The sequence below is a fragment of the Chaetomium globosum genome, genomic scaffold, assembly GCF_000143365.1.
Source record: "Chaetomium globosum CBS 148.51 scaffold_1 genomic scaffold, whole genome shotgun sequence".
In the NCBI taxonomy this organism is placed as follows: Eukaryota; Fungi; Ascomycota; class Sordariomycetes; order Sordariales; family Chaetomiaceae; genus Chaetomium; species Chaetomium globosum.
The window spans coordinates 5950299-5969545 of record NT_165976.1 but is presented as its reverse complement, the minus strand read 5'-3'; the positions used below and the strand labels follow the sequence as shown (position 1 = coordinate 5969545).

The 19247-nt window shown below is 56.6% G+C and overlaps 6 protein-coding genes across 6 annotated transcripts; 4 read left to right on the top strand and 2 right to left on the bottom strand.

The window, feature by feature from the left end:
- Positions 1-110: 110 nt before the first annotated feature.
- CHGG_01921 (uncharacterized protein) lies at positions 111-1023 on the top strand (the record flags this gene model as incomplete). The annotated part of the gene is made up of 4 exons (XM_001221141.1): positions 111-174; positions 260-283; positions 336-524; positions 638-1023. 4 exons carry the CDS (start codon positions 111-113, stop codon positions 1021-1023), a joined length of 663 nt encoding a protein of 220 aa, XP_001221142.1.
- A 551-nt stretch (positions 1024-1574) lies between these two features.
- CHGG_01920 (uncharacterized protein) lies at positions 1575-5563 on the top strand (the record flags this gene model as incomplete). Its single annotated transcript, XM_001221140.1, has 3 exons — positions 1575-1697; positions 1750-3626; positions 3715-5563. 3 exons carry the CDS (start codon positions 1575-1577, stop codon positions 5561-5563), a joined length of 3849 nt encoding a protein of 1282 aa, XP_001221141.1.
- Positions 5564-6068: 505 nt separating this feature from the next.
- On the bottom strand, positions 6069-10302 carry CHGG_01919 (uncharacterized protein; the record flags this gene model as incomplete). Its single annotated transcript, XM_001221139.1, has 5 exons — positions 6069-7730; positions 7882-7897; positions 8389-8431; positions 9106-9353; positions 9905-10302. 5 exons carry the CDS (start codon positions 10300-10302, stop codon positions 6069-6071), a joined length of 2367 nt encoding a protein of 788 aa, XP_001221140.1.
- Positions 10303-10598: 296 nt separating this feature from the next.
- CHGG_01918 (uncharacterized protein) lies at positions 10599-11813 on the top strand (the record flags this gene model as incomplete). The annotated part of the gene is made up of 4 exons (XM_001221138.1): positions 10599-10732; positions 10799-10824; positions 11001-11269; positions 11322-11813. 4 exons carry the CDS (start codon positions 10599-10601, stop codon positions 11811-11813), a joined length of 921 nt encoding a protein of 306 aa, XP_001221139.1.
- Positions 11814-12916: 1103 nt separating this feature from the next.
- CHGG_01917 (uncharacterized protein) lies at positions 12917-14464 on the bottom strand (the record flags this gene model as incomplete). Its single annotated transcript, XM_001221137.1, has 2 exons — positions 12917-13567; positions 13694-14464. The coding sequence occupies 2 exons, from the start codon at positions 14462-14464 to the stop codon at positions 12917-12919; spliced, it is 1422 nt and encodes a 473-aa protein (XP_001221138.1).
- A 1434-nt stretch (positions 14465-15898) lies between these two features.
- CHGG_01916 (uncharacterized protein) lies at positions 15899-19009 on the top strand (the record flags this gene model as incomplete). Its single annotated transcript, XM_001221136.1, has 3 exons — positions 15899-16122; positions 16186-18606; positions 18826-19009. The coding sequence occupies 3 exons, from the start codon at positions 15899-15901 to the stop codon at positions 19007-19009; spliced, it is 2829 nt and encodes a 942-aa protein (XP_001221137.1).
- Between the last annotated feature and the right edge of the window lie 238 nt (positions 19010-19247).

Genomic DNA, 19247 nt, shown 5'->3' with positions numbered 1-19247 from the left:
AAGTCAGCCATTGCTTTGCTTGATACACTTGGACTTTTAGTTCCTAACCGCCGCAGTTGAACGCCAATTACACACGTCTACCTCTCAATCTTGAACATTCAGAAGGCAACATGGACGGGCTCCTCGGAAAGGCTGTCGGCAAGGTGTTGGGTGGTGACGATGAGCGACCCCAGGGTAAGTGAGCACGGATACAACCTCAACCCACAGCAGCTATGCAGCAACTTAGAAATGGGAATCGCTAACAGACCCGTCCATCCAGGCCTCCAGCAAGGAGGCGGTAACCGTACGCCAACCTCCCTCCTGGCCCCCTTAACCACAACCTAACATTTTGGCAGTGACCCACGGCGGCGCCTACCCCGCCGGCGGCGGTTACCCGCACGACGACGACGATGACCTGCGCGGGGCGGCCTCCATCGCCGCCAAGGAAGCACCAGAGGACCAGAGCTTCTTCGACGACATCCTGGGCAAGCTGCTCCAAGACAAGCCCAAAGCCAAGCTCGAGGAGGAGGATCTCGACGAGGATGGTACGCACCCCCAACCACCCACCTACCTACCTATCTACTTCCCCTCCCCCCGCCCTTTTTACCACCCCGCAACCCAACTAACCTCCGCACCCCCTCCCTCCCCCAAATAACAGACGCCGTCCAATCCCACCGCCAATTCTTCGGCTTCGGCGGCGACTCCGGCGCCGCTCAACCGACCCCCGCGTCCACCTCGTCCCTCGGCAGCGCCGCCGCCATGCAGGCCCTCAAGATGTTCACGTCGTCGGACGCGGGCGCGGCCGCCCCGCCGCAGAGCCAGAACGCCTTTGTCGGGCTGGCCATGGCCCAGGCCGCGAAGCTGTTCGATGCGCAGGCCTCGCAGGGTAATGTCGAGGCTGGTGCCGATAAGCAGAGCGCGGTGAGGAAGGCGGGCGAGATGGCGTTGAAGATGTACTTGAAGAGTAAAGGGGGTGCTGCAGGGGGTGCGGGTGTGGGGGGGATGGGCGGGTTGTTGGATATGGCGGGGAAGTTTATGAAATGAGGGAAGGGACCTGGGAATGGAATGGCAGTGGATGGGCGGTGAGTTCACTGCGCGATATGTGTTAGGTTGTTCTTCCTTTTTGAGGCTGGGTTCTCAGTTAGTTCAGCGCCAAGTTGGTGTTGTTTCCAATGGCATTGTTCTCGTGGTTGGGTGGTGAGTGTTGGAAGATATTCGGAGGGATGACGGGCACAATTGGCTGCCATGACTCTGAGTATGGACCGCGGGCCGTGGGTAAGAACGCAACCATGATATTACCCTTGACTACCTATTTATCGAAGCGCAAGAGAGAGCGGACAGTGTCGAGAATAACCCAGTCTCTCGAGCCACAAGGGTCCTTAAGTTGGACCCACTTTGCTGCCTAGCCTTGTCCCGTGATCTCGCGATTGGAGCTGATGGATGGAACGCTCTCAACCTCCACTTCGGGTCGCGGCATCACGCGTTCTTACGATCGACATCGAGAACCGAGGCCCAGAACACCGTTTCCTTTACTCCTTTAAAGGGTTACATGGAACTGCCCCTCCCCAGCCCGGGCCTGACCCCATCGCACCGCCATGTCTAGGATAGAGAAACTCTCAATTCTTGGTGTGCGTTCCTTCGGGCCGCAGCACCAAGAGACCATCGCCTTTAACACACCCCTGACCTTGATTGTCGGATACAATGGCTCAGGCAAGACGGTGAGCCCCTTTACTGAAATGGTTTTGCTTACCGCTGCTAACACTATGCTAGACCATTATCGAATGCCTCAAGTATGCCACCACCGGCGAGCTTCCCCCGAACAGCAAGGGCGGCGCCTTTATCCACGACCCCACATTGGCTGGCGAAAAGGATGTTCGCGCCCAAGTCAAAGTATCTTTCCGATCGACCGTCGGCGAGTCATACGTGGTGACACGCAATGTCCAACTCATGGTGAAAAAGAGCACGAGATCGCAGAAAACACTGGAAGGGAGCCTGCTGTTGCGGAACAATGGAGAGCGGCACGTTATTTCCACACGGGTCATGGAACTTGACAAGCTCGTCCCTGAGAAGCTTGGTGTCTCGCCCGCTGTTCTAGACACTGTCATCTTCTGCCACCAGGACGAGTCCTTATGGCCCATGAGCGAGCCCGCCGCTCTCAAGAAGCGGTTCGACGAAATATTCGAGGCTATGAAGTACACGAAGGTTATCGACAACTTGAAGATTCTCCGCAAGAAAAAAGGCGAGGAACTGCGGGAGTTGAAGTTGCAGGAGAGCCAGGACAAGGCGAATAAGGAGAGGGCGGACAAGGTCAACAAGCTCATGGGCCAGCTGACGAGGGAGATCGAAGAAGGCCGGGACAAGTACGACGAGCTCACGGAACAAATGGCGGAAGAGGGCACCAAAATCAAATCAAAACACGAGCAGGCCAACAGCTTCCTGAGAATTGTAAACGATCTTCAGACCAAGACCGAGAAGCTGGAGTACAAGAAAGAGGCAGTCCAGGAACTACGCAGCCGCATTGAAGAATCAGCCGACACAGACCAAGTCCTGAAGAACGCCCTTGATGAGTACGAACAGACAATCGAGAGGACCGTTGCCGACCGCGACAGAAAAGCCACCCAGTTCCACGAACTCCAAGGGGATCTCAAGTCCTCCCGGGAGCAACACACCGCCAAGGCATCCGAGCAGGGGAAGCACCAGTCCGATAAGGACAAATACGAGCGCCAGCTCGTCACCCAGGACCGCATGATCCACGACGCGGCGACTCGCCACGAAATCCGGGGTTACGACGGGGACCTAGACGACCGTAAGATCGCCGCTTTCAATGAACGTATGCAAAAGACACTCAATGACAAGAAACGCGAGTTGGAGCGCATTCAGCGTGATAACGCTGAAGAGCTCGACAAAAAGTCTGCTGTCATCACGGAACGCGAGAGCCGGAAGGCATCGCTGATTCGGGACCGCGCATCGGCAAAGCAACGCATCGTCACAGTCGGCAAGGAATCGGCTGCTATCCAGAGCGAGCTGAGCAAATTGGATATTGACGAGGGCGCCGAGGCCATGCTCCGAACAGAAATGAAGGAGCTTGAGGCTAGGATCGAGACAGGGAAGGCCGAGGAACAAGCGGCGGACTTGGACGCCCAGATCAAGAAGGTCAATGATGATATTTGGAACCTTGAGGCGCAGACCGCCAAGCTCGCCCGAGAGCTTGTCGAGTGCACAAGGCTCGCATCTGAGCGGGCCCAGCTCGACCTACGAAAGAAACAGCTAGCCGAGCGGCGGCGAGAACTGGAAATACTCAAGAAGACTTGGACCGAACAGCTTTCGGCGTTGGTTGGGAACGATTGGCAGCCGGAAACCATTGAAACTGAATTCCAGGACGCAGTCAAACGCCAAAACACGATTGTTACCGAGTGTAGGAAACAGAAAGATGCGACACAGCAGGAGTTAAAACAGGTGGAGTACAGGCTCTCAAACGCACGGGATCGGCATAACAAGCTATCCACGGAGAGAGAGAACTGCAAGCGCGCCGTCACGAAAGCCCTCCAGGATTTGAGGAACCCCGACTCACCGCCCGTTGAGGATTACACAAAAGAGCTGGAGAGCATCGAAACCGAGTTGAGCCAAACCGAGACGGATTTAAAACGGTACGATGAGAGGAAAAAGCACTATGCGAGCATCAAGGACCGGGCGGTACGGTTCAACAAGTGCTATTACTGCGAACGGGACTTCAAGGACCAAGCCACCGCGAGGTCGAAATTTTTTGGACAAATTCGCCAAGAAGCTTAGCGACGAGGACAAGCAGGAGTTGATGGAGGACCCAGTTCATTTCACTGAACAGATCAAAACTCTCAAGGCCGTTCGTTCCAAGTATGACAGCTATCGTCGTCTTGAGGCTGAGCTGCCATTGATAACCAAGGACATTGACTCGGCCTCGTCTCAGCGGGAGGAGTTGGTTCGCCGCCTGGAAGACCAAGATCTCGCCTTCAGAGAGGCAGAGGATAAGCGTCAAGAGGTTGATGGACTGAGCAAGCACGTTCTCAAGATCTCCCAAACGCACAAGGATATCATCGAAGCTGAGAGGCAGGTGGAGAGGTCGCAGCAGTCGTCGAGCATTGCGATGCGGAGTCCCGACGAGATCAACGAGGAACAAACCGCTTGCGCGGAGCAGACCCGAACGGCTCAGGCTAAGCTCAGTAAGCTCACCACCGAGAGGCAGCGCCTGAAAGATCTAGCCGCCCAGCTTGAGGTCGAGAAGCTCGAGTTGAGGCATAAGATCAGCAGTGCCGTTCAGCAACTGGAGCGGAAGAAGAGCCTCCAAGACTCCATTCGCAGATACAAGGAAGAGCAGGGGCACCTGCGGGAAACCATCCACGAGGCCGATAAGGAAGTAGAGCGTCTTGAGCCAGAGATTGCAAGTGCTCGTGCAGCGCTAGAGGAAGCTCGACAACAGGGGCGAGCTAAGGAACAAAAAGTCGCAGAAGAAAGAGACAGCATCGCCACCACGTTCAGCGAGCTCAGGATGGTCAGCACTGACATCCAAGAGTACCTGGATCGTGGTGGCCCTTCAAACCTGGCCTCAAATCAACGGGCCATTGCTACCCTAGAAGCCACGATTACCAATCTCGAGAGCGAGATGAAAGACTTGACAGTCCAAATCAACAAATTGAATAAGGAGATCGACAATAGCGACGCCAAGAAGAGGAATATCGCCGACAACCTGACCTACCGCAAGAACCTGCGTGAGTGCGAGGCTCTCGAGGAAGAAATTATCGAGCTCGAGTCTCGCAACGCCCAGGAAGACTACGATCGCCTCACCCAGGAAGCCCGATACCTCGAGACCCGCCGCAGCAAGCTCACCGCCGACCGAGAGCGCCTCGTGGGGACCTTGACGACCAAAGACGAAGAGTTCAAGCGGCTAGACGAAGAATACCAGATCGAGCTCAAGGACGCCAAGGCCAAGTACAAGGAATCCCACATTAAAGTCGAGACCACCAAAGCCGCCATCGACGACCTTGGTCACGGTACCGCTGCCCTCGACCACGCCATCATGCGGTACCACTCCCTGAAAATGGAAGAGATCAACCGCACCATCGGCGAGCTGTGGCAGAGCACATACCAGGGCACCGACATCGACACGATCCAGATCCGGTCCGACGTCGAAGCCGGGGCCGCGTCGGGCGGCGGCAAGCGCAACTACAACTACCGCGTGTCCATGGTCAAGGGCGACACCGAGATGGACATGCGCGGGCGGTGCAGCGCGGGACAGAAAGTCCTTGCCTGCATCATCATCCGTCTGGCCCTGGCCGAGTCCTTCGGCGTCAACTGCGGCCTCATCGCCCTCGACGAGCCCACCACCAACCTCGACAGCGACAATATCCGCAGTCTGGCTGAAAGCCTGCACGGTATCATCAAGGCCCGCCGCTCGCAGAGCAACCTGCAACTGATCGTCATCACGCACGACGAGGAGTTTTTGAAACACATGCAGTGCAGTGATTTCTGCGACGACTTTTTCCGGGTTAGGAGAGACGAGAAGCAGAATAGTGTAATTGTGCGAGAAAGTATCACGAGGATCATGGAGTAGGAGGAGGGTGAGGGTATGGGGGGTTTCTGCTGCTTCGCTATTTTGTATGTAGCTACTTAGGGAGTTGGGCATTTACCGCCGATGGTTGAGATTGGCGTTTTGGGTCTTGCTGGTAATGAATGAAAATGAGGAGATACCAACCAACAATCTTGTTCCTGGGATATCCGATACTCGCTGCTTTGTTGGCCCCTTGATTCCAACTAACCGATACGGTGTATCGTATGCAACCACGCCACAAGAACTCAACCATGGTTATGACACCCCAAGTTGGCCATGACACACCAAGTCATCCCTAAGCAAGGCAAACCCGAACATTCTTTCCCCTTACCAAAGCATCTGGTAAACAGCCCCCTCCTCCCCTCCCCCTTCCACCGCCCAACCCGCCCACGATTGGCCTTACTCCAAACGCCAGCACTTATGTCCCCCTGCGTCTGGCCAGACGGCAAGGCCCACGACGACGGCGCGAGATGCGCCTCCCCAAAAACCGCCGGCGAAGCCGCACCGCTCACACCCACCGGTCTAGCTCCTCGGTTTTCGGCGCGGAAGCCGTGTCTGGCTTCGTCGCTGAACCCCCGTCGCCACTACTGCCGGCGCCGTCGTCCTTTTCGGTGTTTTCCTTGCCACCGTCCGCTGACTTGGTCGCGAACTTCGGTTGCCCACTGCTCGCCTCGGTGGTGGAGGCGGCGGCATCCGGAAGGACGACGTCACCTTCGGCATCGCGCTTCGGTTCCGAGGCGGTGGTGTCTTCGTCTTTGGGCTGTGGCTCTGTGGTGGTGTTTTTGGGGTCTGGGTCTTGGTTTTGGTTTTGGTCTTGGGGCTCGTCGTCCTTCCTCCTCTTAGCAGGGGATGCCGCTTCCGGGCTGTCACCCGCCTCGCGTTTTGGTGTGGTTTCGCCGCCCTGGTCATCGCCCGCCTGCTGCTGCTGCTGGGGGGAGGCCGGCTGGACACGCCGCCCGACGGCGGCCTCCATGTCGAGGCCCTGCACATTCATCGGGCTGCCGCCGGTGGCAATGTAGTTGGTCGTCGCGGCGCTCTGCGGGCCCATGTCGGCGGCGCCGATCTCCTCCGGGCCCCGGGCGTGGGGCGTCTCTTCTTCCTCCTCCTCAGCGGTGCCCTCGGTCATGGTGGCGTCTTCCTCCGTCGTGGCGCCTGAATCGCCCTGGGTTTGCTGCTGCGACGGCTGCTGCTGTCTGTTAAGCTGGTTCAGCGGCACGAGGCCAGCGCGCTGCTCCTGGCGTAGGAGCTCACCCTGGGTGACGCTGCGCTGGGTGAGCAGAGCCACGCCGGCGCCGGTGGACGGGATGCCGTTAACTGACACCGAGACGGTCTCGATGCTCCCGATCCCGTTAGGTCCTTCAATGGTCTCGGTGCTTTCCGTCCGTACCCGGCCCTCGATATGGCCGCCTGGTCGTTGTTGCTGCTGCTGCTGCTGCTGTTGCTGCTGATGCTGGGCCTGGAACTGCCGCTCGGGATTCTCACCCGCTGATAGCGGGGATGAGCCGCCCACTTCGCTTCCGTCTTCGCTGCCACTCCCGTTTGCTCTCCTTGTCAGCCAGGGGATTGGCGTCAACAAAGCCCCGCCCAATGCCTCGTCCGAACCCAGACTGTTGGCCGCCGCTGTGTCGATAGACAAATTGCCTGCGCTGCCACCGCCTGCACCATTCGCTAGGAGTGACATGGCCCCTACGTCGGGAAGCGCCGGGGGAAGCGGGTAGACATTCGCGCCGCTTGTTACGTGAACAACACGGTCAAGTGCGTGGAGATAGGGTACTAGGTGGCGATAGTGTTGCCGTGGGCGCAGGACTAGCTCGGATAGCCGTTGGACAGTGTGCGGCGGGTACTGGGGAAAATTCGTGCGCAGGATGGATAGAATCTCATCAAGCATATCGGCGATGGGCTTCGGGAGGGAATCGGTGGATGTGGGCTGCTGAGTGGGCGTGCTCGAGCCGGGCGCAACGTTCGTGCTGGCACTGGCGCCAGTAGTGGCGGAGGGTAGATATGGGTCGGTATTCTCCTTATTTGTCCCTTGTGATGACGACGTTTCTACCTGGTCTGGCGCATCAAACGGGTCGGAGGAAGGGAGTGGGGCGAGGAATCGCGGGGAGGGTGGTCTTGCGGGTTGGGCGGGCGGTGGGATGTTGGGGATGGGGAACTCGGTATGTGCGATCTAAAAAGTAACATCGTTAGACTAGACAAAACCGGCGTAGACCTGTTAAATCACATGCTAATATCCGCGGAAGACTCGCCTTTTCGATCCGCGACAGAACTGTGTGGAGTAGCTCTGGCCAGGCTGAACTGTGAGATGTTGGATTAGTGACATTGCCGGTCGCAGTCCTAGCATAGTAAGTGATACTTACTAGTTCATAGAACCGTCCAGCGCTGCCTTCTCGAGAATGCCATCACCGGTGTCTATCTCCATTTCGGCCATATTGATGTGGTGGTGGTGGGGTGAAGGTGCGCCGTGGTCGATTGGAGGTTTGGCGCGTGCTGGGTTGCCAGCGCGTCCTGGGCTAGGCTGGGCCAAGAAACTCCTCTGCGCAACTCGCAACAAGGTGGAAGACCCCACCAAGTTGGTACAGTTAGGAAGGAGGCCACCGGGTTGTCGTCACAATTAAAACGCCCATACTTGGGTTACGTCCCGGTAGGTAGTTATGAATGTCTGAGGGAGGTCCTCGGGCTGGCCGAAAAAAAAGCTGAACTCTTGTGTGTGCTACCGAAACCTTCCGCAATAGGAACGAGAAGAAGGCCACTCGGAAGCTCAAAGCCGACTTTTTATTTGACTCGGATTCTTTTATTTATTTATTTTGAGCCATTTTTCTCTTTACCTCTTCTCTTTGCCTTCTTTACTCTTTTGTCTTTTCTTGATTTCTAGGTACGCCTTTTTTTTTTTTTTTTTTTTTTTTTTTTTTTTTTTTTTTTTTTTTTTTTTTTTCGACCAGATGGTCCGAGATAGGCACATTTAGTTACTTTGCTTTCCATTTTGCCTTGGTGTCTTGCAGGATAACTACCTGTTCGATACAACACCTTTACACAACCCCAATTGATCGATTTCTATTGCGCCTCTCATGCTCTTGAGAAACCAAGTGGTAGCAATCCATGGCCCGAGCCTCACGATCTCGAGCCGACCGAGAAGCGACAGACATGCATGCCTCCGAAAGGATTGATTGCTTCGTATCGACCACGAACAACCGCGATCGCCGGTCCCATTTGCAGAAAACCATCTCGCCGATCACCCACTCTCCATCTTGGGCTCTTTCGTGGCGCCCAAAAACGAAGGTCATACCACGACAATCTCTGCGATAGACGGGTAACTAACTACATACCGTTATCAATTACGGTGCGGCTGATCGTCCTCACCTCTGTCGTCATCTCACGGAGAAAGACAAACCGTGATGCGGCCAGCATGAATGTCGTCTGCTCGGCGTTTCCCACAAGGGATTCTGACCCACTTGTTTAGCCCAAAGCCGCTATTCGTCCAGGGTTCAACCTGGCGCGAATTGACCACGACGGCATTCGGCAACATCAAAATCGAAGCGTCTCACTACGAAGCGGGATTTCGGCAAAGAACGAAGGAGCCTGCCCCAGCCCGGAGTTGCTCCCGGAGTTGCTCCCGGTGTTGCTCCCGGCGTAGCGAGGCGCATCGGAGGAGCCCATGGTCAACTTTGACGATCGAAGACCAGCTGTCGTGCGAGCACTCAAAGAAATAACCCCCAGAGCTTCTCCCTGGTCCATGAGCCTGGCGGACCCACGTGGGGCTGGGCTGAAAGGGCTGATTGACTCCGCGGACCAGCTGGGGATGCCGAAAGACGGCGCATAAAGTTAATGACTGGATAGCTTAGTAGGAGCAGTCGATCCTCTGCGGGCTCGACGTGTTATGATAGATTCTGTCTGCAAGGCCTGAAAAGCTATAAATGATGTCTGCTGCTGTTGGCTCGATTGAAGTTGGTTGGTTGGGCTGTGAAAGCCCGTTTGCATGTCCGAAACGGCATGTGGAGCCAATGCAAGTCGGTGCAGCAAACGAAATACGGACGGAACCCATGACAGGTGCCTGGCCGTCCAGGCTGTTCAAAGCAGAAAAGAGAGGAAAAATGAACCAAAAAAATTCAATGGAGGATCATGGAACTACCGGCTACCGACAGCTCATGATACACGACGTCAACAGACTACACAATAGTGGAGGCTTGAATTCGCAATGACATGAACTGGGCTGACTTGCACAGCCTCGAACCTCCATAGCCGAGCTTGGCTCTGCAGGAGGCTGATGGGGAGAAACTAGCCCCTGTTTGGAATCCTGGCTGATGCTCGCCAGAGTCCTGGTTCCTGTCTTGGCCCGTTTGTCACCTGCCAAACCCCAGTCCTGCCTGCAACATCCCACTCCGCAGGGCCATGTCCTGGGTTCCCTCTTTTTTTTCATCCGATCGTTTATCATTTGAGGTGCCCATTTTGGCCATCTTTCCAATCTCTCTTTTCGTTTTCATTGAATCCTCTGAACTCCACCCTGCCGTGCCCCTACCGGTAACCGACCTAACGGCCCTCTGCAGCGACTCCTGACAAACCCAACAAGCCAAGTCCTTCCTGTGACCCTCGAACATCCCAACTCCTCGACGTGTTTCAGCCTGGCCTCTGCCGCCAGAATTCAAAGCGAAATCCCCCCTTGACCGAACCGAACTACATCTTTGATCGCAGCGACGAAAATCCGTCGGCATCGGCAGAGAAGCGCTCGGCCACTGTTCGACCATCGTTCATTCACTCGCCACTAGGTAATTCCCCGTGAGGCGCCAGCGGTCACCCGACCTTTTACCCTCCCCACCCGACAACCCTTTCCAGCGACCCTCGACGACCACACAACACCGGCCCGTCCATCCAAGCAAACAACGCTTGACAAAGAACCCGAGAAAATATTAAATCAGCAGCCAAAGTGCCTCCAGAACCGCCCGTCCTGGATTCGCAACGGGAACTTCGCCGGTCCTATTTGGCCGGGTCGCAGCCCATCTCGAGCTTTGACGGGGCGTACAACTACAGAGACAGCGCCATGATGGCCTCAGGTGTCCCGCCTAACTCTGGGCGCAAAAAAGCGCTTTTTTCGTCAGAGTTCCTCGCCTCAAAATGGGCGAAGCTCTTCTTCCTCATTGTCCTCCTGCAGGCTTTAGCCTGTGTCGCTTTTGAATCGTACGTCATCATGCCGCCAACCGCAACCGCGAAACAAGACTACGCAATACTGACATGACGATGCAGATATGTGTTTGGGAGGTTCCAATTCAGTCTCGAGTATCAGAGGAATCGAACATTGATGACCGCCTAAAATCACAATACCGCACGATCCCGACCTTCCTGACCTTGTTCATTTTCGGTTTCCTCTACATGTTGTTCCTAACATGGGACGCCCTGCGGCTGAAAAACACCATTCAGATCATCGGCCTGTGCGTGGCCAACCTAGCCATTTTCGTCTACGCCATCCTTCAGATCGATCAAATCAACAATTCGATCGACGTGCTGCTGCGAGAGAACGCCTTGAAGCCGGATGAAGAGGATAGGAACGTCTGGGCGCTCTGCAAGCCCTTCCTCATCGCTGTCCCGGCTGTCGTAGGCGTCGTCACCGTCATCATGGGTGGCCTCGCCTACCAGCTCTACCGAGAGTTTGCCTGGGATATTCTTAAGCAGATTGGTGCTGACTACCGCATGAAGAAGCGCTTCCTGCACTATCAGGTAAGGTTAAGCGACGGTTCCTCTCAGAACGCCGTGTTCTAACAACTCACAGATTTACATTGCCCTGCTGAAGTTCGATTTCTTCTTCTTCCTCGGCTTCACTGTTCAGTTCCTCGTCATTGTCAACGGCCTAAACGAAGTCGAGCTGGGCCTGCACGTGGCCGCCATCCCGATCACCATCGCCATCCTGCTCTGCGCCGCCTTCTTTACCCGACGCGAGAACCGGATCGGAGTTTGTTTCGTTATCCTCCTTTATTTCGGCGGTCTAGCCTACTTTTTCTTCAAGCTCGTGCGCATCTACCAGCCGGGCCATAGCCAGGACTACGACGCCGTTCGACGGTCGCTGACGGCCTTCGCCGTTCTCACCATTATCCTAATTATCCTGACCATCATCAACGGTTTCATTTGCATGAGCAACTTTGGCGCCGGCCTTAAGGCCCACCTTCTCAGACCCACCGCCCCCGACCCGGAGAAGGAAGATGCCAACTCGTACCAGATGAACGACCAGAAACCGACATTGCCGAGTCGGATGACCATCGACTAGGCGGGTGGTCAGGTGATAGGGAGGGCCTAGTAGAGATGGTGGAAATCGAAAATTAGGCGGGACACAGGATCACCTACACCAATAACGAAATTTACGACGACTCTGGAATCTTGAAGCAAGGCAACAAGACTAGCTTAAAGAGAGAGCCGAAGGAGGAGTGGCATTTCCTTGTTCAACTTGTTAACAGCGAAACACCATAGCCACACCCGGCCAGTATAGATATCCCCATTGCTTTTTTGTTATTTATTTCCTTGTCTTTTCTTCTGTAGGCTTCGGTTCGTTCAATCATACAACCCCAGCCGTTATCTTATTACATCTTTTGTGAGCACATCATTGCTGTGCCTTCACAGGGAAAGGCAGCGCTGGAAGGCAGAGAGGAGAATGGCGTTTTATACTCTTTTTTTTTTTTTTTCTTCTCGGGGGTTGGTTTGGCCTTGATCGGATCAGGCCCGGTCGGTGGCTTCGGTTTGAATTGTGGGATGGGAATATTTCTCCAGCCTGGCTATCAGGACTCTGCGCTTGCATTAACCGCGCTCTCTCCTGCTCGTCGGCTGGCTGGCCCGGCAGACGGTGATGATGATTAGGGGAGTATATGATGTGGGGGTTTGGTGCGGGATGGGATGGCCAATGAAGAATGTATGAGGAGGTAGATCGGAGAGCAGATCGAAGCCGGGACGTGTTCAATGCATCTGCAAGTGCACATTGGTGACAGCTGCTTGGCGAAGTGATCAGCAGCAGTATGGTGTTAATAAGGAGGGAAGAACTTGGTTGAAGAAGCTGTTGACCCCCCCCCCCCCATGGTAGCATTGCGTCCCACTTATGGCGTTCCGGTTCAAAGCATAGTAATCGATATCATCAATCTACCTCTCTGCCCGGACTCCGTTATCGTTTGCCTGCTACCGATATTCTTGTGAGCTCACCCAAACCACGCATGCCCTGCCCATAGCCCAAACGGTCCCCAGAATAACTCCAAAAAGGAGGGAAAGCAAAGCCTCGAACCACTCGGTATGCTCCTGAGCCCATTCCCATCGTTGCTACTAAAGGGCAAAATACGCCGCTGATAAAAAAGGAAAAGGAAAAGAAAAAAGACCGCCCTGTTCTCGCTATTCCGACTCCGAGTCCGATTCCGATCCCCATTCCGATAGCGTAGCCCCATCCTCCACATACCGAATCCGGAACTCCTCATGGGGCACAGCGTCCAGGCCGTCGACGTCCGCCTCAATCACGTCCCCCTCCCCCCAGCCAACCCCCAGGTGTAGAAACCGCACCCCGTCGGTGACCGCCGAATCTATCGGATCACGCTCCCTGTCCGTCTCCGCCTCCTCGAAGACACCAAGTTCCTCGCTGTCCCTGTAACCCCTCATCTCCCCCGGGCTGTGGTGCCGTTCCGGATCAGAGTGCACCGGCCTCTCCCCTGCCCCGACTGCCTGCTGGTAAGCAAAGAACGCGTCCCACGAGTCCAATGTGTTGTAGACGCCATGCAGCGTTTCAGGATCAGGTAGCGACGTCGCCGCTCCCGAGACTGCGTTTAGCAGCTCGCCGCCAGGCTGAAGGAAACTCTCCAGGGGCCGGGGAGAGTCGGCATCCTGAAAGAGGCCGTCAAATACCCGGTCGATGACAAGCGCGAGAGAGACGTCCACATCTCCCGAGCCAGGCGCGGGGCCCTGCTGATGGGCCCCGTCGTCGTAGGCACCGTCATGCCCCAGTCCCGCGCGGCGTCCAACCCTCCTTCCGCCCGTCGAGTCCGCGCCACCCTACAAGACGACCCTCCGGGCGTCTTTAAACAGCCCCTCGCTGGGACAGTACGGACACTTGAATCTGTTGCCCTTGCACAGCTTTTGCAGCGTCTCGCGCGCCAGCATGTGGCCGCAAGGGATCACCATGGGCGGGTTGTCCTCGGTCGTCTGCTCCTTGGACACGGGGCAGACGAAGATGCTGTGGAACAGCATGCTCTGGGGGAGCGGTGTCTCAAACGGTAGTTCCTGCGTGGTGGTCCATTCGGTGCCCTTGGAGCGAGTGGCAAGCATGAACTTCATGAGCCGGGGCAGGGCCAGGGCGCCGGCAGTGACGGCGAGGTAGAGGGGCGATTCTGCTGACAGGCCGAGCAGGCTGCAAAACTCGCGAGTGAAAGAGGCAGCGACGTCGGTAAAGGCTGTGGAGACAGAGGCAAAGGTCAGGTGGTAGGGAGAATCCGGGAGGTTGGGGGCGAAGACCATGGCCGACGCGAGCTGTTGGATCTCGCGCAGATGGCGGGCTTGGAAGCGGCCAAAATGCTGGCGAGCATAGGCAAGCGCACCCCGACGTCCATTGTTTTCGTCGTCGGGGAGGTTGTTGACGGAAGGGCCTTTGAAGAGCCAGACGTATTGAAGCTTGGAAAGCTCGAACTCGAGGTTGCTGCCGCGGGCTTCGAGCTCAGCCGAGTTTGAACGGGCCCATTCTATGGCGGGGAGCAGGTTCTGTGCTTTTAGCTGCTGCAGGATTGTGTACATCTCGGCGAACTTCTCCTGAAGTTCCTGGGAGTGGAGCGACGAAAGATCATATTCGTCACTATCGTGGACGTCCGAGAATCCAGCTGTGTTTGTATGGGCTTCCTCGGCCTCTGCGTCCCCATCCTCGCCCTCATCCTCGTCTTCGTCTTCGTCTTCGTCCATGGGTTCACTAAAGTGGGAAGCGGGAGCAGGTGGGGTCTTGGTTTGGACTTCGTTTATAAAGGTTGAGGCAACCGTGAACTGGCCTTCCCGTAGCAAGTGCATAGCGATGGCGCGATTTACCAAGGGTAAGCGATCCTCCATACCGTCATCGTCCGTCGGCAGTGGCTTGAGCGGGAAGTGCTGGTGGCGAGCAAATGTTAGTTAAGGCTCTGAGCCAGGGCTGCTGGGGCGGACGAGAAGAGTACATGCCTTGTCTAACGACCTCCCCACCTTCTTGTGTGACGATGAGGCCGCCTTCAGGTCGTCGTTTATTTTCCCAAACGCAAACTTGATAGGGTTTTGAAGCATCGTCATGGTCAGGCTCGCCGTGTGAGGGTCCATACCCGCTGCGCCCATGTCAGCCGAGGAAGCAGAAAAAAGGGCCCAAAAACTCTCAAAAACACCAACATTCGGCTATCCTCTCCCGAGCCTCACTGAGCAGCTGGATGACCTGATCGACATCGCTGACAGCTGACGAGAGCCTGGGCAAACGGTTCGCTTTGGACAGCTCGTCCAGGAGGGAGTCCAGCCTCTGTTTTGCCTCGATTTGTTTTGCCTCCATTGTTCCAGGTTGTGACTTGGTGCTCGGGTGCTGGTGTAGTAGGTGCGAGGGGTGCCCACGGCGTGGTGGGTGCGGTGCAGCAGTGGGCTATGGCGCAGAGGCGCCCAGCATTGTCCTGTCGGCGGTAAAGTAAGGAATGCTGGTGAAGATGGGATGGGTTTACTAGGGAGGGTGTCGGCGGCGGGGTCGGGCGTCTCTTGTGTCGCCGAGCCTGGACCAAGTTTATTAGTAGTTCGGCTTTGGGTTGCCACGCTGGGGATTGCATTCCTTTGCCGAACTCCCAATCCAATCTGCAAGCGGGCCCGTCCGCGGTACCATTTGAATGGCAGGCGCTAATTTGCTGGCTGGTCCAGGTGACGTATGCACCTCGCTGCAATGGAGCCCCGGGTCCTTCCAGTGGCTCGACTACATATGCGCAGGAATTGATGTTGGTCCAGGCCGCAAGCCCTGAAATCCCACCGAGCACATTGCATCACATGCCTGCTTGCCTGCTGCTGAACCGAACCAGCCAACACCAAATGCATCCCGCATTCCACATTCCTGGTCGCAACTACCGTTGATAGATTTTCAGCAACGTACTTCGTACACAATAGCGAACTGTGGAAGCCTTCATCAGGTTCCTTCAGCCCAGTCACTCGACAGTGCGGCATATTACCCTAACTCTCCACACCGCTTCTATCGGCCCCACGATGGGCCCTGGACTTTGGGCCTGGGTGTTTCGCTAACTTCGGCCGTGGTCCCTACCGTGGACATGGATGTACCCCCCTGGGGCGCCGTTACCGGGTCTCTGCCCTGCTCAATTGCTCCGTTGACGTCGACGGAGCACCGACATTATGTCCCTCCGCCTCTCTTTCCCGACCGCCGTAGATCCAAGGGCTCACCGGGAAGAAGAACTGACGCTGGCCCGCACAGCTTCGCATCACCAACAACAGAGAAATGCGAAGTCGGCCGCTCCAGAGACACCGGACGGCGCTGCCATGAGCAGCGCTCCCCCCGCCACTGCCACCCATAGCACGGGCCGGCGCCGTGTCGTTCTCCCGGATCCCGTTGCCTTCAAGTAGGCATCCTCTGATCACGCAACATCCATACTGCTCTGGCGACTGACAGCTCTTGTGTGCAGGTTTCTAGAAGGCGACCCTTCGGTTGCCATTGTCGAGCGCAGACATGTCCTTCCCGGCTACGAGCTCTACTTGGTCGAACAGTGGGCGTGCTCACGCCAGTCGCCCACACTCGTTATTGCCGCCTACACGGGCGACCCAGGGCACTCGGTGGTTGTTGGTGTGTTAGAGGTGCCCGCAGACGAGAGGGACTGGTCGCCGAGGCTGAGAGTTTACTTCCGGGCCATCCACCAATACCACGCGCGGCCGAAGGAAACAGAGATCGGGGAACTCATGGTCACCAACCTCAGCAGCTTCCCCTCAGCTCTGACTGTTATCCCTGTGCCAGAAGGCGACATACGGAAGCATCGCCAGGAATTCATTGTTAACGAGAATCTGAAGCGGCTGGGCTGCTCGGGGCGGTCCGGCCTCACATTGACAGATCCGACATCGGCCACTCAAGCCAAGTTCATGCAGATGTACAAGACCAGCGACAGGATACCCTTCATCCAAGCCGTTCTCGAGCTTGTAAAGCTGTGCCAGGTGGCTCTCTTCCTATTCGGAAAGCTTGAGCAGGAGTACATGGACGGTCTCCTTTGCGACGTCACCGAGAAAGCCATCAACGACTGGTGGACCGAGATTGGCTCCGATTATTTCAACATCGAGCCGACCGACGGCATCCTAGGGCCAACCACAGTCGCTGCCTTGCTCGGTACCCTTTTGGGCTCAAGGAACCGGCTCAGCTACTGGGGGGCTCCGGTGTCCAAGGATGTGTTCGATATTGAATGCACGAAGAAGGGCGTCGGCACCTTCCAAAAGGCCATGAGGCTAGAAAGGACGCGCCGCCTCGACCGGCAAACCCTGCACAGACTGCGCGGCGTGACGGCCAAAGCAGCGGCAGGTGACGGCGGATGGGGTGTACAAAGGGCGGTCAAGTCCACAGTGGCCGAGATAGGCGGAAAGCGCGGCGAGCTTGTCATAGGTATGGTAGGCGGCCGAGATAAGGCCAACATCGGGGACATTGAAACTCTAGACCTCAACAAGGTTATCAGTTTGGTCTCCGGAGAACGCCCGAAATGGCTGTGGCATGGAAAACCAAGAAGGGCCCTTTCGGATCACGAGCATGATCACACCTTGTCAGCATTCGGAAAGGAACTCAGAGACGAAATTAGCCCCCAAGTGGGAAGCAGGAGGACACAATCGGCACCAATAGAGGAAGAGCCGGAACCCAGCAAGAAGGAAGACTCTCCCGCGCCCACTCCGCCGCAACCTACAAACTCATTGCCCATGGGGGCAGACACACTTGGTGGTGGCGATCGAGACGCCCTGCGAAAGAATGTCTTCAAAAGCGTCGCTGGGAAGGTGAACGACGCTCGTTCAGGGTTGGGACGCATTAGAGACGCTGTCGGAGGCAGCCGGAGAGGGCACGTCAGCCGGCCTTCCAAGGACGAGGCCCCGGACTCGGCCATGAGCGGGTACTCCAGCCCTAGTATTTCAACGCTAGCCCAGTCATCAGCCGTTATGACGAGCCCGGTCACCGTGGGCAAGGCCTTTTCATGGAAGGTCAGGCCGGAAGACTATCTCCCTGCCATAAGAGATAATGAAGCGGCGGAACCAGCCCCCGCGATACCTACTTTATGTGTAGACGAAACCGGTGAGAAGTTGGCCACCAAAGACTTTGCCCAACCTTACGGGACGCCCTTCCAAACGCTTGAAGAGAAGGAAAGGTTAGAGTACGCGCTCGCCGAAATGGCCAAAGACGTCCGCAGCACCAATGTCTCCGCTCCGGGTTCGGTTGTGGCCGATGGAGACCTACAGGGACCCGTCCTCGCCATTGAGCGGAGTTCTGACGGCCCGCTGCTGTCTCTGCAGCGCCGTCGCAGCGTTGACTGCCTCGCATCCCTGAGCCACCGCCTCGGCGAGGCCCGATACCCGCGGCGACTATCATTCAGCGCGGCCGAGGACGCCATCCTCTACTGGGAAGACCTCGTTACCCTAGCCGATACCCAGTCAGGCACCATCGACCTGGCAAGCCTGCGCTCGCAGTCCGAACTGTCCTATGGCCTCTACAAACGCCTACAACAAATCCAAACGGGCCTGGCACCCTGGACGTCAGGGAAGCTCTCGGCGGTCACCGCACTCGACAAGACCCTCGAAGCCCAACAAACGGAGCTCCAGGCCCTGCACGACGCCATGGATGAGGCGTACCAGCGTGCCCGGCACGGTAGCGGTGAGCTTGTCGCCGAGGAGCGCGGGTGCCTGGCTGAGGCGGTCAAGGACGTTGAGATGCTGGCTGCCAAGCTGGAGTACGAGATCGGCGCGCTGGTGTCACGCGTGAACGAGGTCGAGGACGGGGTTGCGCACTTCGAGGCTCAAGTTGAGGATGTCGAGCGCCGGGCGGACGAGTTAAGAGAGGTGCTCGAGACGGAGAGCTGGGTGCATTGGTTTGTGAGGACGGTGACGGGGATTGGGACGGGGCCGAATATAACGAGGGGAGCTGCCGCCCAAGCGGTGGGGGGATCGTGAGAGCTGAATTTTTTTTGTATTTGGATATGCTAGTCGGGTCGGGTGGGTCGGAGGATGGTGTTGGGCGTTTGCAGATGGGGTTGCATTAATGCAGTGGGATTTGGCTTTTTGGGTGCATTACATACGATATTGGATAGCTCAAGCAAGATAGCGTCGGCGCATCAGCGGAGAAGAGATGCCATGGTTACAGTCCAGCCCCATCCGTGGTCTCACCGGACCTCTAGTTGCTCCCCCGTGTTCAGTCGGTTCTATAATACACGCCGTAGCCCAAACAAACCACCGACCCGGGCATCGTCATCGGTCCGCGAACCAGCCATCTAGGTAACCGCCAGCCAGAACCAGTAAAACTGCCCAAAACAACAGAGATATCATAGCTCCATGCCCCGTCCCGCCTTGTCCCGTCCCATATCTGTACACGCTCGACTCGACTCGGCAAACCCCTTCCCCAACCCAGCCGAGAAAGGGGTAGTCAATGACCCCAATCAACCGACCAAGCACCGGCTTTAACCCGCCCCTCTCCCATCACCCAAGATCAGACATACGTATGTATGTCTCATAC